General features: G+C 41.9%; 1 protein-coding gene across 1 annotated transcript in view; it reads left to right on the forward strand.

Annotated features, from left to right (window-relative positions):
• Positions 1-1,172: 1,172 nt before the first annotated feature.
• Positions 1,173-27,291, forward strand: part of GUCY2F (guanylate cyclase 2F, retinal) — a 42,092-nt gene continuing 15,973 nt past the window's right edge. Inside the window, 14 exon segments of the mRNA XM_032679268.1 lie at positions 1,173-1,911; positions 3,652-3,947; positions 5,700-6,054; positions 10,252-10,336; positions 14,725-14,821; positions 15,320-15,454; positions 16,741-16,821; positions 17,832-18,008; positions 19,210-19,366; positions 20,731-20,880; positions 22,761-22,909; positions 25,202-25,365; positions 25,663-25,855; positions 25,939-26,113. Of these exon segments, the coding sequence (XP_032535159.1) occupies positions 1,173-1,911; positions 3,652-3,947; positions 5,700-6,054; positions 10,252-10,336; positions 14,725-14,821; positions 15,320-15,454; positions 16,741-16,821; positions 17,832-18,008; positions 19,210-19,366; positions 20,731-20,880; positions 22,761-22,909; positions 25,202-25,365; positions 25,663-25,855; positions 25,939-26,113 (2,953 nt within the window).

A 27,291-nucleotide genomic window follows, 5' to 3' on the forward strand; every position in this document is an offset into this window, starting at 1 on the left:
GTGGGCATCAAAGCAGGGGAAGCTGATTGTGTTTCACCAATCCTTGTGATGATACCCACATCCAAGGACAGCCACTGCTGAGAAACTGCTCTGCTAGTGGGTGGTTCCTTCTGGAGGTCTCCCTCCATCAGGCTAGAGGACCTGTGAGTGCATTTAGAGCACACACTGCATTGCAGTGCTCTGTGTTGCATGTCTCAGTGGCTGAGGATCCAGGATACAAGTACTTTTCCAGTATTGAACAGGTAAGCTGATGTAAGGGGCCTGCTATTTTTAGAGCACAAACCTGCTGGAATCAGCAAAGTTTTTTAAGCCATGGGGTGACACTGCAGAGAGCTGGGGAGCCTGTTGGGGCTCTGCTATTTCTGTGCCTGGCTGCGAAGGGTTAGATGGCTATTCCAAAAAATCCCTCTATGGCTCCTCATATTCAACTAAGATTATTTTAAGCCAAGAGCATACACAAAGTTTTTAAACTGATAGTTATATAGCAGTTCTTTATCCAAACTGATAGTTATATAGCAGTTCTTTATCCAAATTCAAATAATAATCCTACTTTTCCCTCATTTTCTGGTTACCTGTTTATCCACCTTTCATTTTGCTAGGTTTAAGAGTCTCTGCTATGAGTTGTTCTTGAAAAACTTCCTCAGGAAGTTTTAAAATCAAATGCATGTACATATGCATCCCTAAGTATATGAATATAAGGGTCTATGTATGTGTGTGTGTGTATATTTGTCTTCACATGGGCTCTAATTAATATTCAAAACTCACTGTGGATTTTTGGCAAAAGTTGATGGCTTAGTGTGTTTCACTTTTTTATTTTCTTCTATGTGTGTTTGTGTGATTTTGAAATTATCTTTCTTAAGAACCAAACCCACAGTGTATCCACAAGTTGTGCTTACTGCTGCAAACAAAGCAGACTCATTCCTCACTGCCTGGTGTAAGAATATATTGCAAAGCATATTAAAATACATGTGCATGTCCACGTGTCTGTGCATGGTTTTGGCTTCTCACAGACTTGCACCTGTCAGCAATTTGTGCTGACTCAGATGTATCTACGTGCAGTGAACAAATACGTACGTTGAAAGGCGAAAGTAATCTACTTTCCTTCCAGCCACTGGTAATGCACTGCCTGGCTTCCTCAAGAACTTGGTGCAGATCTACCCACCTGTAATACGATGTCGTTTCTCCTACGGTGCCCTAACAGCTTCTTCTGGGTGCTGTCGAGGCACATTAGCTTGCATCACCTCAACACTGGAAATTCATTCAAGACATTTTTCTGGGCTCTCTGGTGGCCGCTGTTCGGAATAATCCTACTTTTCTCTCCAGCACATTGTTCTGTCTTTAAAATTGGACTGCTCGGACCCTGGAATTGTGACCCCTTCTTTTCCAAAGCCTTTCCCCATGTGGCTGCCAGGTTGGCTGTGGGACGAATAAGCCAAGATCCTTCACTAGATCTTGGCCACAGGCTGGATTATGTGATCCTGCAAGAAGAATGTGAGGCACCAAGAGCTCTGGTTAGATTCATTGACTTTGGAAAGCTTTCCTCAGCTTTCATAGGCCCTTTGAACCCTGGCTTCTGTGAGGTGGCTGCACATTTAGGGGAAAACTGGAATAAAGCTATCTTCTCATGGATGTGCAACAATTATAAGCTGGATTCCACCATCCACCACCCTGCATTTGCAAGGACTCTTCCCTCTCCAACCCACGTTTTGTTTACAGTAATGAAATATTTTAACTGGGCTCATGTTGGAATCATTGCGTCCAGTGAGGATATTTGGATGTACACAGCCAACGAGTTAGCAACTGCGCTCAGGAGCCACGGGCTACCTGTAGGCATTGTAACATATGTGCATAAAGGAGAAAAAGGCATTGAAGACACCTGGAACAAGATTAAAGAAGTTAATGACGTTAAAAGTAAGTGCTTTAAGTCTCATTCCCTTTTTTTTTTTTTTTTTTTTAATTATCATGATTTTCTCTAGGGTGGTACTGCCTTGTTATAGTTTAGAGAATGGAAAATTTAAAGTGGTTTAAATCAAGAACTTTACCTCTAACCTTAATGGACCCAGGTCTTCACATACAAGAGTGCTGGACATTTTGTGTTTGATGAAGATAGAGTAAAATAGTCTCCTATAACATGAAAGATTAGTTCCAGCTTATCTGAAAAAAATGATACTTAGTAGATGGTTGTCTGTGCTTGACTTGTGTAAAGAGTAGTTTATAGGAAGGTTTTATATTAATAATGATTTGTATTCTGGATTATCAAAAATCTCACCCTTTGACACTGTGTCCTTGCCACCTGTGTTCAGTGAAGATATCAGAAGTGAAATTCAGTGTTACACAACAGTCTACTAAAGCAGAGGAAGGACTCTTTTTGACGCACAGCTTGTAGTAAAGAACGATCTTCTTTCTCTTGAGAAAATGGGTGGGGGGAAAAGTCCTGTTTTTCTGGTTCAGAGCCTCGTTAGGAAATCTGTGATGGAGCTCTGATCCTGGATGTACACCTCTGCAGTCATTATTGGGACTCCAGTGAGGATGCATTTTAGCTGACTTTGGATTTTACACCAAAGAATAACAAGGGTAGCAAAACGCTGTCTAACTTCAAGTTTTATCAGTACTCAAATCTGTGCTTGAGACCAAATCCACCTTGGGTGGGTTCATCTCCTCACCGTCACAGCTCTCCATGCGAGTTACAGATGATGGGCTCCTTTCATAATAAATGGAGAGAACCAGTCCCTTTTCAAATATCATTCATTTGACCAGCTTAAGTTCTCTGCTACAGTATGGGATGAACCACTGTCAAGAAGTACAGGTTTCTTTCCTGTAATTCAGAAACCTGGAAATATTCTTTTTCATTTTAGCTTCTACTTTTCCAAGGATACTTTTTCTCCTAAGAAGAGACCACAGCTACTCTAGGGATCCTGGTCTCTCCTGGTTTAGTAACCATCAGGTCTCCTTTGCAACTTCCCTTTACATCATTGCCCTATTTTTCTTCTCTCATTGACTTAGTCTTGAGATGCTATCTTGGATCAAATATCAGGAGTGATTCCTTTCCTGAAGGGCCAGTGAGCACCCAGGAAAGCCTGTTAAACAGATACAGCTGTATTTCAATTCTCCCAACAGACATGGGGACATTGGCTCCATGGCATTTTGCGGGCAAAGACACAGACTTTGGGACAGTCAAGCATGAACCAGATGTTTAAACACAACACAGTGTCCAACCTAAAATCTGTATATTTGGTGAGAGGGTGAATGAGTGGAGGTTGGACATTGCTTGCAATGGTGTGGTGTCTGTCAGCTCAGGGCACACAGAGGGAAAGTTCAAGTCTCATGGTCAGTGACGACAATGACCATAACTACCCATCATGTTAACCCGTGCCTCACTTCTGTCAGAATTTCTCTCCATTCTTTCTTCTTTACAGCTCCAGAAATATGTACTACTCACAACGTTCTTTACTAGATATTGCAGTCATCCAAAGGCTGAACAAGATAGGTGTAGCTCCCAGCTTCCTTGACACGTAACATAGGAATCTGACTTGTAGTCAGGAGTAGAGTAGTTCAGACAGCTCTTTTATTGGGAGGGGAGGGAGCTATTTTGTGTTGAAAACCCCACATAGATTAACAACACTCTCTACTGTCCTTGTGTTCCAGTTATAGTCCTGTGCATGCATTCTGTTCTCATCGGAGGGGAGGAACAGGCCACCTTACTTACAAAAGCTCTGGAAATGGGACTAGCAGATGGAAGATACATCTTTGTTCCATATGATACTTTACTGTACAGTCTTCCTTACCAAAACAACTCATTCAATGTCTTTGATAATGACAGCAAGCTCCAGGAAGCGTATGATGCTGTGCTGACTGTCACACTGGAGTCTGGAGAAAGGACTTTCTATGAAGCATTCAGGGAAGCTAAAGAAAGTGGTGAAATAATGAGGGATTTGGAAGCCACACAGGTAAATATTCTTTCTCTTGGGCTTTTCTGGGACCTGTCAACAAGAGACATGAGACAAGCAATCATGGCTGGGCTTCACGAACGAAGATTTGGGAAGGGCTCTACCCACGTTTGCTACAAGCACGTTGGTGGCTAAAAAAGCCAATACGAGACAGGCATGTCCAGTTGCAAAAGGCACAGCAGAAGGACTCGTGAGATGGTATCGGCAAGACACGATTCTTTCTGCGTTGTCTTTTCTCCTTGAGAGTGATCCTGCGTGTGTTCTCAAAGGAAGCAGCAGCGTTATAGATAGAAGCAATAGTTATAGAGAAAGCACAGGGGAGAATCAACCCAGACTGCATGCTTTCATTTCGAGAAAAATATGGTGAAATTTGAGCATGGTCTGCATTCATTTGGAAAGATCATTTCTCCTGGATGTCTGGCAATATAACTCGGTTCAATTTGCAGGACCATACTGGGAATTCAAGAGAAAGAGGTTGTCTCTGACCTTCTCAGATTTGTTTTGCTATGTGCTAACTGCAGTAGATTCAAGTTGAAAAGGTGTCTCCTAAATTGGAAAAAGTCCATGGAGTTTGTAAGGAACCAAAATAAGATGTTCATATGCCTGAAAACTTGAGGGGATGAGACAGACTAATGAAATACTGGATGTTTAAGATGTTTAAGAGGGAAATGTTTAAGATCTTGCTGCCTTGTTCTTAGCACTATAGTTAAAGTTACTGTTTGTCAGCACAATTATCTAAATGTCACCAGTAGCCTATTAAAAACTGAATCAGTTGCTACCTTGTAGACATTTACAGGAAGAACTGGGGAATCTCATACTGGTGAAGAGATGCAGGATTCAGCTGAGCTGATCTTCAAATCTCCCTATGACCTTTGAAAAAATTACAAGTAATTTTAAGGCATGATTTATGGATGTCTACTTAAAAAGGAGATGAATCATGCCTTGAAAGCATTCATTTCTTTCCCTTCAATATAATGAGAGCCCAGGTTAACTATATAGAGTGTCGGGTTCTTCATTGTAGATATCTAGATCTGAACAACAAATCCCACCACAAATGTCAAATTCTGTGGCTCCCAATGGTACTCTTCATTTTTTTCACAGGTATTTGCCTCTAATCCCTCTTCACCTACCAGTTGTGAATGTCCACATGATTTCAAAAGTCACCATTTTTGTTAAAGGTTCCTAAATCAAGTCTGTCATGGAAGGGAGCAATGCAAAGAGAAAAGGCTCTGTTACCCAACAAAACAAGTTTGCCATGGCTCTGCTTTGGGATTTTAATATTTTAGGAATAAGTAATTTTCTGACAGAGAAGACCAATTATTTAGGCAATGACACTCTTCCTGTCTTGGTAGGGAGGGAGGCGAGTCTGTGACTTTGAACTTCTATTTGTAGAAGATGTTTAGTGTAGTGTTTTGAGGCAGGTTGCGATAAATGTCAGGTGAACATCAGGCTCAGAGTCTAGGCTTTTACCATCCTAAAGCAATTTTGCATAGTTTTAAAAATATTTTGAAATTGTATTTTGGGAAGCAACCATAGGAAAAGACAGGTGTTCAAAGTCATGCATATATTGAGTCTATCCAGAGTTACCTTTGACCTGAGATTCTTCAAACCCTTTACTCTCAGAGCCTTAACGCTCAGCTGCCTCAGTACTTGAGTTTACAACTTAGCCAGTGGGACAATATTTTGTCACAAACCTCAAACTGGAGGTTGGGAACAGTCTATCCTGACCTCAATTTCTCCATGTATTTTTAGGTTTCTCCACTCTTTGGAACAATCTATGATGCTATTTACTTCATGGCAATGGCTATAGATAGTGTCCGGAAGAAAGGAGGCAGAATCTCTGGAGCTAACATAGCTGAACACACAAAAAACTTCAGTTTCCCTGGATTTACTCACCAGGTAGAGACAGACAGCTGTGGAAAGGGGCTCAGCAACTATGTGATACTGGACACAGATGGTCATGGGAACCAGCTTTTCCCAACCCACATGCTGGACATGTCTTCAGACTCCATGTTGTCCCTAGGCCAGGCCATCCACTTTCCCAATGAAGTTCCACCCAAACCAGACTCCAGCTGTTGGTTTGATCCAGATGTTCTCTGCACTGAAGGTAAGGGGAAAAAAAACAACAAAAGTGTCAAATGGCATTGAGTGTCATTTCTTTCATCTTTTCTCTCACTCCAGGTGGTTACCCCTTTAGATTAGAACTCTCCAACAAGAAAAGTCTAAATTCAAGAAATTCATATAAAGATGTCCAGTCATCATCCTGTTTGTAATGGGAATCATATGCAGAGATACCATCACTGATCCAAAAGACTCTTTTATTGCTTGTTAGGTCATAGAATCATGGAATCATTAGAGTTGGAAAAGACCTCTAAGAGCATTGAGTCCAACCATTAATCTATTACTTCCAAGGCCACCACTACCATACCCCTAAACACCACATCTACACATTTTTTGAGCAGTTCCAGGAACATTAATCCCATCACTTCCCTGCGCCAATAAGGTTGTTGCCACTCCACTGTTGTGGTGTGCTTAAAGGGGTTTTCTGGGTCTAACAGTCAACATCTGCCTATTTTAATAATGACCATTATATACCAGAGGCTCCACCCAGCACTATGTCCCTGTCCTTCTGAGGGATAGGGCACTAAGAGGATTTGCCTGGAAGACAGCCTTAGAGAGCTGCTCAGCAGCAGATGCTTTCACCACCTCTCCTGTTAACCCAGTTTTTTTATCCAGTTGTGGCATTAAGGACATCAGAGCTCACCTCTTCAAGAAAAAATGGTAATTATTACTCAAAATAGTCTGAGTCACTGTAGACAACAGAGGTAGTAAACTAAGGCTTAGGGGCCAAGATATTTGTTCTGCTTCCCAGGTTGGTAAGATTGGGCACTGTTTTTACTTATTGTTTTTAATTTGAGGCAACTGTGGTGCAGTTTTAAAGTCACAGGGAAGCCAAAATCTCAGGGTAGGATACTTAGCCTCCTCTTGACATATTTACTTATAATATTAAGCATTTACACCTACTGCTCCAGGATATGACTGAAACAGACAAAATTAACCACATCTACAGAATACTTCATTCAGTAGTTGAGAAAAACATTCCCTTTGACTCAGCCATAGCTGGTTTAAATCAGTGTCACTCTATGAAAATTGGAGATACACTGATCTTACAGCAGCTGGTAAGCTATAGAAGAGATAAATATAATACTATCATAGATCTAATTTTGCACTGCTACTAGGAACCATGTAGCAATTTAGAATCCCCTTCCAGTCTATAGAAAAATCCCACTGATTTTCAGGGAGATCAGATTTCATGTTCACACCTTTACAAAAGTATAAAGCTCTAGGCATTTGTCAGTGAAAGAGTATTTTTATTACTAATATTTCAGAGACTGAATTTTATGACTAAAATTAAACCCAGGACTCACTCTGACTTTTGAAGTTAGTGTTGGAGGGGGATTTGATGTGAAGTTGTCAGGCTGCTGTGGTTCCTAGCTCCAGGTTCACCAGGAGTGGGGCTGTGTTGCTGTTCCCAGTATGTGGACATACACATACACACACATACACACTGCAGAGATAACCAGTCACTGATAAGAGTAACAGATATAAGAGAGCAGTGTTTTCAGAGGCACCACACCTGCAACCAGGATTGCTGAGACACGGACAACATAAATGGCCCCATCCTGTTCTCATGCACCACATAATTAGGCTCTAAGCTTGCTACTGGATCTCACAGCCCCAGTTCCTGCAGACTTACAAACGCACCCTCTGGTAGATGGTCCCAACCTAAATTCCCTCTCAAACCCTTTGATCTCTGCAGAAGGTGACTTCAGACTAGTGGTTTCTCATGGGTTGCAGGCTCCAGGACTCATCTTACCTGTTTGTTTGATCGGTGTGAAGTCTGTAAACATCATGAGCAGTCAGACAGCACACTCACCCAGAAAAAAAAAGAAGCAATAGGGGTTAAGAAGAAGGTAGGACAGATTGTGATGATCAGGTGCAAGGTTTGGCTGGAAAAAAGGCACAACATGGTTACGTGTAACCAGCATCCCCATCCTCTTCCATACTTGACCATCCCTGACTCATGCTATCTGTTCCTTTCCCCATTTTTACCCTTCCATCTAAAGATCCCATAAGAAGTTTCACATAGTCCCACAGTTCCCTTAAAACATTCCCTAATGACTTTAACACAATTCCACAAGTTCCCTCAAGTATGCCATAAGTTTGCTGTTTCCCATGAGCTCACAATAACCTTGCTTTCACTTCTAACTAGTTATAAAGATCTGTTTGAGCTTCCTCAGGGCTTGTATGGTCCCTGCAATGCCCAATTCATCACTGACATGAACTCTCTGGTGTTCAGTAGTGCCTTTGCTATCTCTCATTCCTCGGGGTTTGTTTATCTGGCTGTTTATTTTTTACTTTTCTTGTCCTTTCAGTGTATGGTTCACTGCAGTGAATGTTGTACTATGACTAGCTCTCATTCTCATCTTATCAAATCCTGTTTCAGTGAATAAAATTAGATGGACTTTGGATGTTTTTTAGCTGATTAAGTGTCTTCATATCTGTAATGATGTGAAACTGTTCCCCTACTTCAGCAAGGGACACGATCAGGGAGAGACCTTTTGGCACTCCTTGATTTTCTACACTGCATTTCAAGTACCACATTGCATAAGGGTCCTCTAAAGAATGGTCAAGTACTTGTAGGTTATTCTAGGCAATGATAATCAAAAGAACTTCTCTTGGAGTCTTTCTCAAAGGAGATTTGTTCAGAGAGTAGTCTCTGGGGGCTACCTAAGGAAGTTTAAGAGACAGGACCAGTAAAAAACCCTGACTAAATACAGAAGAGAACATTACCAAACTCCAAATTATTCCTACCACATTGTGGTCTGGGTTACAGATTCTCTCTGAAAATGTTAGTAGGTCATGCAGGGATGTGAGATGAGACTTTCATACCTTCATCACCGGTTTGTCCAGGAGGCATTCCTTGCTTTGTCCGGCAAGAAAACCAACTCATAGCACTGTGGCTGGGCTATTCAAAGCTCATTCTCTCTTTAAAAATAAGTTTCTTAGCAGGTGACCACAGCCCAGAGCACTGGGTTGCCTGCAAATCTGCCTCTAAGTGGATCCAATCCTTCCTTCTCCATGCACGGATACAGATGAAGGTATCCAGGGCTAGATCCAGGCTGGAGCATGAAAACAGAGTGGAACGTCTTTCACTAGAATCATAAAATAGTTTGGATTGGGAGGGACCTTTCAAGGTCATCTAGTCCAACCCCACACTAGACCAGGTTGCACAAAGCCCCACTGAGCCTGGTCTTGAACACTTCCACAGATGGGGTAACCACAGCTTCTATGGGCAACCTGTTCCTGCATATGTGTGAGGACAATTAGAGACTGGGGATCTAGGCTGAACCAGGAAAATTTCAGCTAAAATACTCTGTCTTTTCTGAAATGGACATCACTTTTCAAAAATGTCTTCAGTTTTCACTGGGAAGGTCTAAGTTTCAGAGGTTGCAGATAGGGCTGTGATTTAGGTGCAAGTGTGACATAAAGTCATGAACCTTTTACTAACCCAAATTTCTCCATGTTTGTTTGCATTTATAGATCTCTGAATACAAACAGAATAAAATAGAAAAATCAGAAGACAGAAAAGGCAGACACAGCAAACAGCTCCCCCTGGAATTCAGCTCATTCACTCATGTTGGCTTCCCTTAGCTCTCCAGTAAACACACTCATGAGCAAAGTATCTGTCTCCAGTACTTTCTGTCCATGGAATGTTGAGGAGAACATCAACATTCTGCTCCTCCTCTTCTGCTCTTTTCAGCATTAGAAATCTGTAGCAGAGGATGAAAAATCCCAGATGGGCCAGTAACTCACAGTGACCATAAGTTTGGTATCACATGATAAAGATTTTTCAGCATTTCAGTTCCTGGTGTGAAAAGGGTCAAATGCTAAAAGGTTATGAACTTTGCAGAAACTTGCTTTAAAACTTAATACTTTCCTGTGAGTCTAGTCTTTATTTACTTAAGAAAAACTATTTTTCCACTGATCCAAGGCTCTAAATCTGGTTTAGGTAAAAAAAGTGCATGGAAATAAATAATTAGAGCAGTTACGGTCTCGTGTAAACAAAGTCAGTAAGTATTTGTGTATTCACAAGTTAACATTGCATAAAATTTTCTTTTGTCATTCTCCTGGCTCAATATTTGACTTTGTAATCTAATGGTCTGATATTGATGTTTTTAATATTACTGCCTAAATCAAAATGATTTTCTAATTCACTGATTCTTTTCTCCCCTTTGCACAGGGATTGAGACTGAAGTCATTACGTTGGGAGTAATGCTGATATTTGCCCTGGTGGTGTGTGCTGTGGGCCTGGCTTCTCTCATCAGGTGAGGTTTGCAGCACATATTTGAGTTGGTGCCATTTTTAACTTCTGGGGGGGTTCATGCTTTAACCAGCAGTTTAGACCATGCACACAAAGCAGGTGGGATTGTGCTCTCTGCTCTCCAGCCACAAATCTCTTCACATTTATAGTGGGTTGACCCTGGCTACATGGGAGGCATCCACCAAATCCACTCTATCTCTCCCTTCTTCAGCTGGACAGGGAAGAGAAAATATAACGAAAGACTCATAGGTCAAGATAAGGGCAGGGAGAGATCATTCACCAATTACCACAACGGCCAAAATGGAGTTGACTTGGGGAAACTAAATTTATTACCAGTCGAATCAGAGTAGGATAGTGAGAAATAAAATCAAATCTTAAAATCAGCTTCTCTCCACCTCTCCCTTCTTCTCAAGGCTTCACTTTGCTCCTAAATTCTATGCTTTGTCCCCACCAGTGGCACTGCAGCCAGGTAATGGGGACTGTGGTCAGTTTTTCACATGTTGTCTCTGCTGCTCCTTCCTCCTCAAGGGAAGAACTCCTCACACCCTTCCCCTGCTCCAGCATGGGGTACCATCCACAGGAGACAGTCCTCTGTGAATATATATGATAGGAGTTCTTTCTACAGGCCACATTCTCCATGAACTCTTCCAGCAGTCCTTCGGGGTGCAGTCCTTCAGGAACAGGCTGCTCCAGCATAGGTCCCCCACAGGGTCACAAGTGCAGCCAGCAAACCTGCTCCAGCATGTGCTCCTCTTTCCACCGGTCTAAGGTACTGCCAGGAGTCTGCTCCAGTGCAAACTTCCCAAGGGGTCACAGACTTATTTGGGCATCCTCTTGCTCATGGATTGCAAATGGATCTCTGCTCCACTGAGAACCTCCATGAACTGCAGGAATACAACCTGTCTCACTCAAGTCATCGCCACAGGCTTGCAGGGGAATCTCTGCTCCGTCACCTGGAGCACCTCCTCCCTCTCCTTCCTCCTTGATCTTGGTTTCTGCAGGGCTATTTCTCTCACATATTCTCACTCCACTCTGGCTGAGTTGCCCAGTTATTTTTTTCCTTCTTAAATATCTTATCTCAGAGGTGCTACCACTGTTGCTGATGGCCTTGACCACCAGCAGGTCCGTGTTGAAGCCAGCTGGCATTGGTTCCATCAAGGAGAATCCCCTCCTTACAAAGGGAGAGGTTCTAGCAGCTTCTCACAGAAGCCACCCTATAGCCCCCAACAACCAAAACCTTGCCATGCAAACCAAATACAACTTTACTAGGTGACAGTGGCTTGAGCACTGCAGGCGTTGGTTCTGCAGTCTCAGGAGCAGCCATTTTACTCTTAACGCAGTCCAGGCTTGGTAGAAGATTGCAGTCTGTTGCTGTAAGGATTAGCTGGATGATGGGTCTGAAGCATCAGGATGATTATCACTTTGGAAATGCAAAGGATGGCATATGAACCAAAGACAGGAATCTGCTATGAGAACATGAGGGTGGAGGTCAACTCTTTTTCTTACTCCAGATCATTCTTCTCCAATATAATCCTGTTTCCTATGCAAGGCTGACCCTCTGTATTTTCTCCACGTACTAAAGAGAAAGAAAATACCTCTAGAGAGGGTTTGGTCCAATTGTTTAGGATGCCTCTTTATTATCAAGCTGATTCATTCTCTGTTTTGAACTGGAGTTCAGATCCCTAATCATTCCCATTGTATAAATATTGGTCTGGGGATGGGACCTTTGGAGCAAATGCAGTAGTCGTCTAGGAAAGGAACCGTTTCCAATAATTGCATAGGTCACACTTGTGTCCCAAGTGTGTGTGTGTGTCCCACTCTACACCCAGGGTAGAAATCAGCCAGAATGGAGTGCTTAGTTCAGGAGCTATGGATTGATGTTTGGCAAGGACACTGGGGCCCCTGGAGTAGTCTATCTCTGATTATTGGTGTCTACATGACAAAGTAAAATGAAAATAGACTGAAAGTAGAAGGCATTTATTCAGCAGCAATGAGTTCAGCAAAGCAGGGTTCCTAGGTTGTTCCATCCAGCCTTGCCTCTCAAATAATTCCCAAATATGTTTTCCCTTCAGTCCTGAATCATCCCTCTGAACCTATATGATGCAAGGCCACCCAGCAAGCAACACCCTGAACAGCTCCCCCACTTCAAGCACACAGCTGCTTCTGATAGCATTGCAGGCACTGAGGAGGTTGCCTCCATCCACCCACACTTTGAAACTCAGCTCTATTCCCTGGCTACCAGCCTCTACACTTAAGTAAACAGAAGACAATCTTTCTGCCTACTCTATTTGTAAGCTCTTCCACAAGTACCATGATTGGGAAGGCTCAGTCATGAGTAAAGATGTATGGCCATCTGCATGGCAAGAAAAAAGTCCAGCATGACTCAGATAATAATTTTTATTAGGAAAGGGCATGTCTGGAACTAAATTTAAACCACAGCATAGTCTGTGTTTAAATGTGAAAGCTCTGGTCCTAGCTCTGCCAGAGATCTGCTGCATGACCTCCAAGGAGTCACTCTACTCTCTATGCTTAGCTTTTGGCAGAGGGATGCTTTCCTCCATGCTTGTGGGAAAGGATGTGATTGATCAAGCAAGGTTTTTCAGGTGGACCAGTGTAAGATACATAAGTTATGAGTTTTTTGCATGAATATGACTTGGGTGGCTTGGGGCAGTGTGGTTAGAGAAAGATTATAAAAACATCTTCCCAGGTAAAGCCTGTGGTTACACAGATAAGGCTCCCTCTGAGCTCCAGGAAACTCTCTGCGCTCTTCTAAAATGCCCAAAATGGTACATGGAGTGGAAAAATGAATTGTGGTGATGTGGGGGTATTTTATGGAATGGAGTTCTTCTATAGTAGAGTTAGCAAAAGACATTCTATGGTCCATCTTATCAATATCACAGAATAGTCAATACCACAGTATATTCTGAGTTGAAAGGGACCCACAAGGATCATAGAGTCCAACTCTCACTTGAATGGCCAGGTGGGGATTGAAACCACAATCTAGGCATTATTAACACCATGCTCTAGCCAACTGAGCTAATCTCAGTGTCAGAAAAGTCTTAGGAGAGTGCAGAGCTGACATCTGCTTTAGTGTTAACAAAGTTCCTTAAACAAGAAAGTGACACTGAGGGCAATAGGAGAGCATTTCCTTCCCTTCTCTGTTCCTGCTTGGGGAGTTTTTGACTGTCTAATAGATATAGTCTGCTTTGTTCTCAGTGTTAGACCTTGATGTCCATTGAAACAGTGGGTTTAAAATGATGAGGTGTGATGTCACATGTGCCATACTGCTCATCCCATGTAGCTTTTCCCTCTGTGTAAGCTTGTGATCATTACAAGAGCATATCTTCCTCTGTGCTTCATACCACACAATACTACAATCTGGATACTCAGACAGCATATTTCAACAGTAACTTGTGTCCAGACAGCTTTTATAAATTACCCACAATTCAACATCGGTTCCTAAGAAAGGCTGGTGTGTCTGAGAGTGGTTTGCTCACCAGCCAGGCCAGTTGGACTAATAAAACCTATTTTTGTGTCCTAATGGAGGATGATTTGGGATATGACAAATAAAACTGAGCAAAACAAAATATGCATTACACACACATCCAATTAATATTTGTAACCAGATTAAATCAAGTTGTCCGTTTGTGATCACACCCTTTTAGGTGGTATCTTTTGTAGTCTGTGAAATGGATAACTCTTGACTCAGGGGATTTCAGTCCAAGACAAGGCATTGTGATTTGTCCCCCGGTTTCACCAGTATCCAACCCCATTGCCATACCATGTGGTGTGGTACCTTAAAGACCATGTAGTTCCAACCCCTCTGCTATGGGCAAGGACACCTTCCACTAGACCAGGTTGCTCAAAGCCCCATCCAGAGGTTCAAAGCCTCTCTTGGCTTTGAACATTTCCAGGGATGGTGCTGCCACAGCTTCTCTGGGCAACCTGTGCCAGTGCCTCCCCACCTTCATAGTGAAGAATTTCTTCCTAATTTCTAATCTAAATCTACCCTCTTTCAGTTTGAAGCCATTTCCCCTTGTCCTGTCACTCCATGACCTTGTCTAAAATTCCTCTCCAGCTCTCTTGTATCCCCTTTCAGCACTGGAAGGGGCTCTAAGGTTTCCCCGGAGCCTTCTCTTCTCCAGGCTGAGCAACTGCAACTCTCTCAGCCTGTCACCAAAGGAAAGGTGCTCTAGCCCTCTGAGCATCTGTGGTCTTCTCTGAACCTGCTCTGACAGGTCCACAACCTTCTTATGTTGGGGTCTCCAGAGCTGGAAGCAGTACTGCAGGCAGGGTCTAATACTGCAGGGAAGCCAGATGTGGGGAATTCAGAGGTGGTACAAACTGGTTGCCTACCTAAAAATGATAACCTTGACTCTCCAAACCTTTCAGGCAGAGTATCTTGAACAATCAGCTTTTCAAGGGTCCAAACAAGATAATAGTGACCTTGGATGACCTCATCTTCATCAACCCAGAGTTACATAGAAAGGTAAGTCTTCTACTCGTGAAAGTAATCTGGTGGAACACTAAAACCGGTTTGCTGTGTGGTATTTTCATACCCATGAAGCTCTGTGAAGGTATTCACTTCTCCATGTCATTTTTCCCTGCACATCAGAAAATTTCCCATATGTTGAGTGGTTTTGAGTCTCAGATTAGATGTCAGAGCTTTTACGATGATGTAAAACAGTATCCTTGATTGTGTTTATTCTAACTGCCAGGGCTTATTCTTTGTTCTTGAGGTTGGATGGTGTACTATAGTGCACGTCCATATAGATAAATCATCTTATCCTCTACAATAAAGTGTCTGCATTCAAACCTATTGGAAAACATTTCTGGTCTGTGCTGGCTCCTACCCAGAGCTGGTGACCTCCTGGGGGATGATCCCATGATTTACTTATCAAGAAATCTGTGGTCCAAGAGAGAGCTGGAGTGGAAGTCTATATCCAAAGGTGGTAGCTGTCTTGCACCTGCTTTCCTTGCCTTACAGAGGCTGACCTTGGACAGTCTGGCTGATGCAAACAGCATAGCAGTCAACTGCAGAAGCCTGAAATCTGTAACCCGCTCCTCTTCGTTGAAAAGCACAGTCGCCACCCACGAAACCTCCAATGTGGCTTTGTATGAGGTAGGTAGAGACCTCATGCAGCCTTCTCCCACTGCTTCTGTTCACTGAACTGCTCTAGTGGGAAAATCGTGGGTTACAGTACTGTAGGTCCCAGAATGGGAATTCTGTGAACAGACTCTAAGCATGAAAATAAGTTATTCCCAAGCATGGACTTACCAGTGATTAAGGTAAGTAAAGGTTGGAATACTCTACCCCAACCCTCACCCTGACACTTGGAGTCATGTGGGATGGTGATATTCAACATCCATATGTAGCATTGTCAGGTCTGGTCCCTGTTAGAGAAGTCACCATCTAAAGGCACCATGAAGAACCTTTCTTACAAGACCGTCTTTAGCTGGTGACATCTCTAATAAGGAACTTTCTAACAAGACAGCATCCAAATACACAAATAAAGGCTCTCATATTCCCCTTTGTGCCACTAGGTCTGTATGGAGCTTAAGCAGAAGCAATGTCCAAGAATTTTCACCCTGTCCATCAGTTCTTACCTGAAAATACAGCTTTTTGAAAAAATGGCACGGTAACTTTACCTGAAGAGGAGCAAAATAAACTGCATCTATCATTAATGACAGAAAAAAGATCTGGCCAGAGTTGCTTTCCTTTTTAATCAATTTATCATTGTTTATCAGATACTAATACACCTTCCAGGCGTGAAGTTCTGATCTGGGTGAAAGCCCTGCCTCACCCCTTTCTTGAGGATTTGTGTGGATATTCTTATTCAGGTGCAGTGTAGAAATAATCTACTGCCAAGAACATTAAAAATCCTCAACCACTTTGAAAGTGAAGGATCTGGAATTCATACCTAGGTCCCAATGTTAGCTGTTGCTCAGAGACTTGCTCTATCATTCATCCACCTGTACTGTGATTAGGGGACTGGAGCATCTCTCTTATGAGGAAAGGCTGAGGGAATTGAGCCTGTTCAGCCTTGAGAAGCGACAACAGAGAGGGGACTTCATCAGTGTGTACAAATATCTCAAGGGAGGGTGCCAAGAGGATGAAACCAGGCTCTTCTTGGTGGTGCCAAACAATAGGACAAGAAGCAACGGGCAAAAACTGATGCACAGGAAGGTCCATCTGAATATGAACTTCTTTACTCTGTGAGTTACTGTGCACTGGGGCAGGTTGTCCAGAGAGATTGTGGAGTCTCCCTCACTGGAGATATTCGAGAACTGTCTGGACACAATCCTGTGCCATGTGATCTAGGATGACCCTGCTTGAATACAGAGGTAGATAATCCATCAGTGTTTATTCCACCCTTACCCATTCTGTGATTCTGTGATTACGGACAGGGAGACTGGGTGTGGCTGAAAAAATTTGAGACGGGAGTGATTCACAATCTGCGGCAAAGCTCCACCAGCATCTTAAGGAAGGTAGGAACAGGAGATAAAGAGATGTGTGGAGGGAAGGTTTCTCTGGGGGGACTTTTGCAGCTTCAGGGTGTTCTTATTCTCCTTGTCTCCTGTTTATCCATTGAATCACACATCATAGTTGTCAATGAGTCTTGTCCAATCTGGTAGAATGGACCATGCATGACTGCATCTGACAAACTTACCAATGATCAATATGTCAGAGTCAGCAGTTTGTAAAACCTCACCCAGGACCTGCCACTTCAAAGCTGGTACAATGCTAAATGTACAATGAATCCTCCAAATGACCTTGCCTGCAAAGGCAGAGTGGTTTGGGGGAGCTCATCCCTATGCAGTGTGAGGCACTGGTAGACACTTTCATGTATTATATGTTGACAGTGTGACACAGAGACAGTTTTGCATTTCTCTGGTATTTGCTTTGTGTCTCCATCTAAGATGCCTGTTAGAAGTTGACTTTTAGTCTTAAATTTTATTATTGTTACCAAATGACAACAAAATATACTTATTTTCCAAATCCAAGGCCATTAGTTTTTGACAGCTATCGCTAACATAGCAGTGGCATTTTAATGCATATAAATACAACAAATTTACCAGGTCATGTCTCCAAGGGCAGTGTTGACAGATAACTTTGGACCCTCAAGTATGGAGTTGCTTTCCAAATCAGACCAGACCCAGAGCAAGATGCCACATGCTGAACTCAATCTACCCCAGCAAAGCCATTTTGGCCTATTGAAAGATTCAATCCGGACTGTCTAAAGAGAAGACAAATTTCTGTTCAGTTTGCTTTTGCTAATTTTCTTTCTTTGCCTTAATGGATAGACAAAGGAAAGCAAAGCTTGAAAAGAGCACTGAGTAGCCAAAAATAATCACCAAAAAGGCTGTTTGCTTCCCCATCCTTGTATGTAAGGCTGTTTGGGAGTACAAGAGTGATAAGGACATCTAATGATATCAAGAAGCTGCTAAGTAGATGTCTGGATGATTTGGACTAGCTATGATTCGCTGTCTTGTTTCAGATGAAAGATCTGCGTCATGAAAATGTGAATCTGTTCCTGGGCTTTTTCTCTGACTGTGGCATCTTTGCCATAATGACAGAGTACTGCTCCCGAGGAAGCCTGGAGGACTTGCTGAGAAATGAAGATATGAAACTGGACTGGATGTTCAAGTCCTCTCTTGTGATGGATCTAATTAAAGTAAGTCCATTACTCCTGCTGAGGCATGATCTGCATGTGACTTTTATATTGAATGAGCTATTTGATCCAGAACTTTGGGATTTTTATAGTAATGCAGGGAAAACCAATGTGAATGTAATTATACCGATACACAGCATCTTTAATGGAGAACTCTTACCCTTATTTTGTTACTATCTGAGAGAAGTTAACTATTTAGGGTAACAGGAGTGGAGCCACACAGCAGGATAAGAGGTTAAAACTACGCTTCAGGCTGCAACTGATCCCCTAGAACAAAGAATTTTGTGACAAATTCATACTTTTCGAAGGCCCTATCTTATTGTAAATCAGAAATGCATCCACCATAGAACCAAACAGTGTCCATCCCCTGCCACAGGATGTCTGCACATATGTCTGCACAAGGAGGTCATTTGGAGGATTCATTGTACATTTAGCATTGTACCAGCTTTGAAGTGGCGGGTCCTGGGTGAGGTTTTACAAACTGCTGACTCTGACATATTGATCATTGGTAAGTTTGTCAGATGCAGTCATGCATGGTCCATTCTACCAGATTGGACAAGACTCATTGACAACTATGATGTGTGATTCAATGGATAAACAGGAGACAAGGAGAATAAGAACACCTTGAAGCTGCAAAAGTCCCCCCAGAGAAACCTTCCCTCCACACATCTCTTTAGTAGAGTGTTCACATCCTTCTAATCATGTCCCATGTGTTTTCATCCCATAATGGTAAACTACTAATCTGGGACACACGGTGTTCAGAGGGTAGACTGCCAGAACTATTTTTGCAGCCTGTGATCTACCTTCTGAACCTCCTGCAGGGAGCTGGATAAGGGCATCCAGCTCTTCATGGCTTCCTTTGACCTAACCATTGAGTACTACTTGTGCCTGCTTTCTTACCCTTGCCTAAAAATGAAACTTACGAGTGCACTGCGTCCTAGGGCTACAGAGGGAGGCATCTGACTGTTCCTAAAGCTGTCAGACCTTTCCAATATTACTTGAGGGTGCAGACAACCTAGTTCATGTTCCTAATCTGTTTCTGAACCTCCCCCATAGTTTATTGGTTTGATCATGACTGCATTTGACATAAAGTCAATGCTGTATCTGATGCCATCTAAGGTGACAATTTGGCTTGGTGTCTCTGAATGCTGATTAATAATATAAATCCTAAGGAATAGCCTTGGGTTTTTTCTGTATTTCATAGGGAATTAGATATTTGCATCACCGAGATTTTGCCCATGGACGTCTCAAGTCTCGTAACTGTGTTGTGGACGGCCGGTTTGTGCTGAAGATCACCGACTATGGTTATAATGAGCTCTTAGAAGCACAGAAATGCCCCTATATTCAGCCATCCCCAGAAGGTAGGTGACATGAGGAAATATTCTTTTCGGAAATGTTTTTCCACTGATTTAACAAATGTTTGTCCTAATACAATTTCAGGCCAGTGACCACATAAGGATTTACATGCTCAATCTCATGACATCTTGTTTCCTGTATGTCAATGTTATACGAAAGGATAAGCTAAGTTTTTTTCAGACTTCCTAAACATGAGTAACAGAGTGTCATTGTTAGGAAAATAGATTTTATTGTAAGTTGTGACAGAATGTAAGCTTGTTGCAATTGGAGAAGTATTTAACTGTCCCTGAAATCTTATCAGTACTGAATTTCTGTGACCAATAGAATTGGCTTCACGTACTTAGACCCAGTCCTATATTTGAAGTTTTACATTAACCCACATGCAAAGAGCCTTTTTGTTAAAAGAAGCTGTCTGAAACACAAAATGATGCAGATGTCTTTGAAATAGGTCCTCTACATGCCAGTTGCCAAAGGCTATCTCTTGAGAATCCCACCACTTAGGAAGAACATCTCATGGGACCAGGTCTGGAGACTTTGACAGGATTTCTTTCACATGCCCCTTGTTTTGGGATTCCTCTGATATCTCAATTTATTCTTGAAACATGGTTTCAAGTAGTAGGTAGTGTTTTGATCCCTCTGTTGTGGGATTTGATGCCTACACATTTCCAGTGTCTCAGGTAGGGCAGTTACCAGATAGAAGACCTTCTCCTCCCTTACAGAAGTTAAACATATTTGCAGTAGTTGAAATGTTCATTATTCCCATTATTCAGAATGCACAGTTACCAGGGTAACAATAGCATAGTTTCAAGATCCATTTCTTGATGAGGCTGGATATGTTTTACAGCTGTGTTTTTCATCACTTGAACTATAGGATTACAAAGACTGATTGTGCTTCAGATTGTCACAAACTGCTTTTGCAGAAACTACTTTCATCTAAGAAGTACTACAGAAATAATGGTATTAATTGTTTGCTTTTTAAAAGAGTAACAACAATAACAAGAAATCCAGGCTTCAGTACCAACATTTTGTCTCAAGGATATTTTAAATAAAAAAAAAATAGTTAAACCTTTTGGCAATGGTGAGATGACTTCTTATGCTGAAGTTCAAGGCTGGTGTTATGTGATAAAATTTGTTGGTACTGAACCTTTTTTTTTAAATGTAGAGTGAAATCTGGAAAATTCAATTTTTTTGTCAGGATGGAAGTTTAGTATTTCTAATACATCACAAGAAGTAAAATATTTGGTCCGGTAAATAATGAAGGACTTTCCAACCTTTCCTCAAATGACTGAAATAAGGTATTCCTTTAAGCATTTACTTTGCAAGAGTCTGAGCTCAAGTGTAAGAAATGTGATGTTCTGGAATTTTTTAGAATTGCTCTGGACAGCTCCTGAGTTACTGAGGGACCCAGACATGCGCAGAAAAGGCACATTCAAAGGGGACATTTACAGCTTTGCAATCATCCTACAAGAAGTGGTTGCTCGGGGTCCACCATACTGCACATCAGAACTCTCAGCTGAAGGTAGGCAACAGTATATTTTTAAGGCTTTGGACAGAGCACTCAGAAAAAGTCTGGTCAAGCCCCTGGGTTAAAACATTAATATGGAAATAATGTATCAATCTCATGAGTTTTCTCAGTGAAAAAAGCTTGTTTTCAACAAAATATCCATAATAAACATCAAACTGTGTAGTTCTGATCACAGCCTTGGGGCTCTGGGTACCCCTCAGGATGCTTCAGGGCCGGCCTCAGTCAGGCCACTGTAGCACCTCCAGTTCCCTGTCCAAACTCTGACTTTTTGCAGTATGGGTTGAAATCTGATGGTAGAATTTTCCATAGCTTCCCACTCCTTAACTTCTCATTTGACAGCCCATTTTTATGTGCATCATGGGGGCTGAAGTTTTTGAGCTGGACCCCTTGCCAACATCCTATTTTGTCCACCTGCCCATCTATTTTTCCTTAATTCTTCTCCATTTAAAGAGGTTCTCTCTTCAACAGAGTTTGAAGTGATACGTCATTAACCTCTTACTTATATATAAGGTGACTTCTATCAGAAATAGCAAAGATATGAGCTCCTTGGGAACTATTCATTGGTGCAACCATGTTGTACATGCATGGAAAGAGTAAAGTCACTGCAGTCTGGGTCACATCACAAGCAGTTGAACAGGGAGGGACTGAGAACAATCTAAATTGAGCTGATTTTAGTGACAACCTGTTCTCAACACATTTTAAGCTGGGTGGTCACCAAATAGGGTATGGCCATTCAGTATCTGCCACTTCAGTGCCTGAAAAAACAGGGCCTCGACCTTGTTGTGCTTGAAGATGGTGCAACAATGCAATGACAATGATGATTATGATGTATCCCACCCTTTAAATCAGAGTTGGACCTATGATGTAGCCTATGATGTAATTAGCTCTTGTTCCCCTGCAGAATCTCCTGCAGAATCCCCTGCAGAATATGAACACAGTTCAGCCCAATTTCCTAGTCTGATAAAATGATGGATCTCTACTCACTGTGTTTTAATCCTCAAGGGGCTTTCACTTGTGATGGGAACTTTAAAACAATCTGGGGGAGGCATTTTCCCTTGGCTGTCTGTCAACTTATTTGGACTGGGTGCTTCGATTAGTTCATTTGGTGGAGACTGGTGGGATGGACCAAAGAGCCTTAAAGTAAACTCTCAACACTGAAAAGCTTTGGGTACTCACAGCAACAGCTGTGGAAATGCAGAGCTCCTGCCAGAGAGAGTGGTTTTCACTCCATTTGACTGCTCTGCACTACACAAAATGAAACTTTCAAATACAATAACTTTGGTGGGTTTTTTTTTTAGGGACTGACTTCTCAGGGCTTAAAAGCCCAAGCCCAGTTCCTTATTAGTCTCATTTCACCTCTAGATAGGGAGTAATTTCCCAGATGTTGTTTTGAACCCAAACTCTCCCCCTTAATATTGTTTCCACTGTCTCCATTCGCATAACCTCCTACATACTGGTTACCAGCTAACCAAGAAGTGTCAGAGGCTGCTATTCTTCCTGTCTGGGCTCAGCCACAAACCTCTGCTGTTTTAGAAGACTGCCAATCCTAGTGGAGAGAGTCAGAGGGAATTTCATTATACACAAGCCTGCGGGCTCACACATCCATCTGTCACACATTCTTCCCCCATCCAGCCACTTTATTGCTCATAACCTGGTTCTCCAGGGACAAGAAAGCAGATGAATCTCTTTTAAATCCTTCAAGAGACTCTTGACAGAGTAAAGCAGAAACCTCCAACTTCATTTGGCACAGACATTGGGTGCTGAGAAATAACAGTAATGGCTGAAGAAACAAGCAAGGGACAGGTGAAAAGTCCTTTGCCCCTATCAAGACCCTCCATCTCACAACATGCTTCCCATTCTTCTCTTTGTCACAGAAATTATAAAGAAAGTGAAGAAGCCCCCTCCTCTGTGTCGCCCAAACATAGCCCCTGAGGTGGCCCCCCTGACGTGCCTCCAGGTAATGAAGCAATGCTGGGCTGAAGCCCCTGAACGACGTCCAACCTTTGAGGAGATATTTCATAAGGTTGGTGAATACAGCAGTAGGTGTAATTCCTTTACTTGTACTTGGCAGGGAAGTGTTTTGTTGTTTTGGGTTTTTTTCTTTAACTGAGTTATTAAAGAATGAAGAAGTGGAAGAGCCCTAGACTTGTCCTGACCTTGAGGTGGTGAAGCAGCCTCGACATAGGCTTAATGTCTTCACATCTGCAGTGTACCTTCACAGATTGTCTCATGGAGATCAATGATTTGTAAATTATGATAGCACATTTATATATTTTCCTTTTTTTTTTAATCTGCTGAAGTGTTTAAAAGGTGAGGAAAAGGAAAATTTGCCAAAGATTGTTAAACACAAAGATACAATGTTTGGCATAGGAGGTCTCTCAACTCCAGATTGGTGGAGGATGGGAGAACATCCCAGGGAAATATGACTGTACCTGAGCCTAGTTTGAAAAGCTTTCTTAGATGTCTGTTACTGGCCAGTCTCATGGGCAGGCACTGGCAAAATAAGCCCCCTTTCTGATCCAGTAGTGCAGTTCCTATGTCCTTATAAGGTCATAGAATCATAGATTTCTTAAGGTTGGAAAAGATCTTCAAGATCATCAAGTCCTACCGCCAACCCAGCACCACCACTATGTTTGCCACTAAACCATGTCCTCAAGGGCCACATCCACAAGTTTTTTGAACACTCCAGGGATGGTAACTCTGCCACTTCCCTGAACAGTCTGCCACCATACTTTACAATCCTTTATGTGAAAAAAGAGTTTTCTTAATATCCAATCTAAACCTTCCTTGACACAACTTGAAGCCATTTCCTCAAACCAAGTGTTAAACCCCAGTCTAGCTTTACTGGGTGCACACTTTAATTTTAGATTTCAAGAGATATTGTCCATATGAATTCTTGCAAACAGCTCTGGTTCTTTGATACTTTGAGTTCATATCCAGAGAAAAGACTACACACTTTTCTCTAAGAGACTTTTTTTTTAATTTGGTGAGAAAATAGGCATTTTGGCAAAAAGGGTTTTACAGAGATTACATGCAACTTCACAAAAGTATTACAACAGGCTACTAGGACTTGCTGTAGAGTAGGAAACTTCTGTTACACCCAGCAAACACAAAACCCTATACAACTTAGATGAGATACCTACAACTTAAGTGAAATACAGAAAATAGGTGTTTAAGTTACCCACAAGAGGAAGAAAAGAGTAAAGGAAGAGAAATTAAGAGAAGAAAGAATAAAGAGAGAAAAATATAGTTACCAGTGGAAGGTCACATGTTGACAACTTCGAGGAGACCAGGCAGGATGGAGACCTTATGTGTGCCTCTTTATCTACTGTGACCCCTCTCTCTAGGCAGGACCTTTGGTTCACTGACCACTCAAGTGTCTTCCTAGCCAAAGGGAGGGGTTCTGCAGCCAGTCAGGGGCTCCAGGGGGTGTGGTGTGGGCAGGCTGCCAGGCAGGCCTTGTTGGTTGACAGCCCAGCCACATGGGTCTCGGTGCTCCCCTGTGCTCTTCGTGGGCACAGCCATGTTGGCTACAGGCCTTACATGTGCCTTCTTGCCACGGGGCTGCAGATCATGTGCCTGCAGGCCTAGCCTAGCCCTTCCCCCAACACACATGCTCCCCCACAAGGTGGTTCTGACCCAATAATTACTGATCTACTGATTTCCTTGGTCTAACACCAAGTAAACAAACATCCATAATTTTTACCTTTTGGTTCTATGAAACTGGGAACAATTTTAGACCCAGTGACTCCACTGTTGAATCTAAGGCAGCTTTAGAAGCCACAAATTATCCAAAGGTTCCAGAGGTTCAACTTCAGGTCAGGAAGAGAAATCACAACAAGAATAGAGAATGGAGGTGGCAGTACACATACATGCCAGAGTGCAAAGCTGGATTTAAGTCCAGTAACATGTAAGCAGGTTGTAAGTGTTCCTAATACCCTGAAATTTGTACCTCTGAATGCAAAGATTTGCAAGTTACCCTAAAAATTGGTCATAGGATAAATGGGGTTGCAAACCTGCAGCCTGATAAGACTCCATAACAACAATGTTGACAACTACTGTAAGGTGATGTAAGGGAACTGTCACTGAAAGTTCATAGATGAGCGACATGCTCCTGGACAGCTTCCATAGCTATTGATGCAAATTCACCTTCTAATATGCCTTTTTCCTTTATTGTTGAACTCTTCCCATTGATGAAGCCAGTCCTTAGCACTGAACCTTGAAAATAAGTGTTTGCGTTTCATTCCTTTCCAAACTTAGAGTGCTACGGTGGTGTAATGAGATGGTCAAATAACTCTCCAGTTTTATTTTCCAGTTCAAAACAATCAACAAAGGGAAAAAGACCAATATCATTGACTCAATGCTCAGGATGCTTGAGCAATACTCAAGCAACCTGGAAGATTTAATCAGGGAGCGGACCGAAGAGCTAGAAATTGAAAAACAGAAGACAGAAAAACTACTGTCACAAATGCTTCCCCCGTAAGTACTGGTACTTTAGGTGGTATAAAAAAAAACCCAAACCAAACCAAATAACCCATAGTTTGACTGGATAAAAATCTTCCCCAGAAGTGAGCAACACTGTACAGCTGACCTCTAATTTTGGCTAGCACCTTCCAATCAAAGTAAGAAACTTTAATCAGTACTTGTTACAGCCATATAGAACTTTCTATTTATTGAAAGATACTCTGAACAAGTAGGACAAAAGAGTCTGAGCTCTTGAGCATGCAGTAGAAAAGGGTTTGTGCCCTGCCAACTTTGCTGGTGTTGTTATTTCAGATCAGTGGCAGAAGCTCTCAAGACTGGTGGCACTGTGGAACCAGAGTATTTTGACCAGGTGACTATCTACTTCAGTGACATCGTGGGCTTCACATCCATTTCAGCCCTCAGTGAGCCCATTGAAGTAGTTGACCTTCTGAATGACCTTTACACACTGTTTGATGCTGTTCTTGGAAATCATGATGTTTACAAGGTGAGAAGTAGTTTTATTCTATGTGTCCTTTCCATCTTTTTCAATTTTTTAATTTATTTTTTTAATGTAATGGTATTTGCTAGGTGGAGACAATTGGTGATGCCTACATGGTTGCTTCAGGACTACCAAAACGGAACGGGAACAAGCACGCGGCTGAGATAGCCAACATGTCCTTGGACATCCTCAGTTCAGTAGGAACATTCAAAATGAGGCATATGCCAGACATTCCCCTCAGGATACGAATTGGCCTGCACACAGGTAAGCAGCAGCACCCACCTGCACCTGAACATCAAAGAACTCCTTCACAATTGTATTTCCAGCTTCAAATGCTTTATTCGCTCCTGCCCCCCAAAAAACACTCTTACAAGATATGTTAAAATCTTCCATATCAACAAGGGCATTGAAATGAAAACGCAAAACCCAAAGAGGGTTTGTGGAGGAGAATGGTTAAGTATCATTTCAGGGAGAAATTGTGTATTCTGTCCCAGTTAGGAACTGCATCCGGATTATTAGTCACAAGGGTTTCATTGTATGGATAGATCTTTGATGTGCCATAAGATCTTCAGTAGTGGGATACGAAGACATCCAGTGATGTCTACTCTATTCCGAAATTAAAAAGCACAGAAAAAGTGGCATATAAAGTGAAAGAATAAAAAATATGGTGATATTTATTACAGGTAGGACATCCTGGAAGAAAAACAGATCTTAAGAAAAAGTTATGTTATAAAGAAAACAAATTATCTCTAATGTAGAAGTCATAATCTAGTCAATTAACAGAAAAGTGGCTTGTTTAAAAAGAAAAGAGAAAGTTCTTTTCTTTTATATATCTAAAAAATATAATTAAACTCCAAAATAAACAAAAAAAAAAAAACCAAAAAACCCAAGACTGCCGTTACATAGGCAAAAATATGATTTTTAAATGTAGGAAAATGTCGCGACGAGGGAAGAGAGAGGCGCTCAATATGAGAATCAGCAAGCTTCGTTTATTGATCACTGCTAACAGCTTAATATATGCTTTATAATTAGCTCATACATATTGCAAAGCTAAGCTCATTATTGGTTCTTGCTTAAATGTTGATTCCGCCTTTACTCTCTTCTTTTGTTGACACAGGTGGCTCTCAGTTGCTTTTGTTTTGCTAATCACAACGTCCTGTTTACCAGCCAACTAGCACGTACAAGGGCACTGTAGTCTTGCCATGGCCTTGCTATCTCAGATTTTCTCATCGGCCTAGACAAACTGTGTTCTATACACAGCTAAAGCTATAGCTTTAGCCATATCCATATGTCCTTGTCCTGCTAGCCAATCCTCTACAGGAAAATACATCTGCTATTATCATAGAATCAACATTTTTACAAGAGATATGAACCTTCATAATTTTATACACTTTGTAATCATCCATTAATAGATTTTTTCCCAGCTGTTTGTCACCAGACTT

Source organism: Chiroxiphia lanceolata, chromosome 2, assembly GCF_009829145.1.
Source record: "Chiroxiphia lanceolata isolate bChiLan1 chromosome 2, bChiLan1.pri, whole genome shotgun sequence".
NCBI lineage: Eukaryota > Metazoa > Chordata > Aves > Passeriformes > Pipridae > Chiroxiphia > Chiroxiphia lanceolata.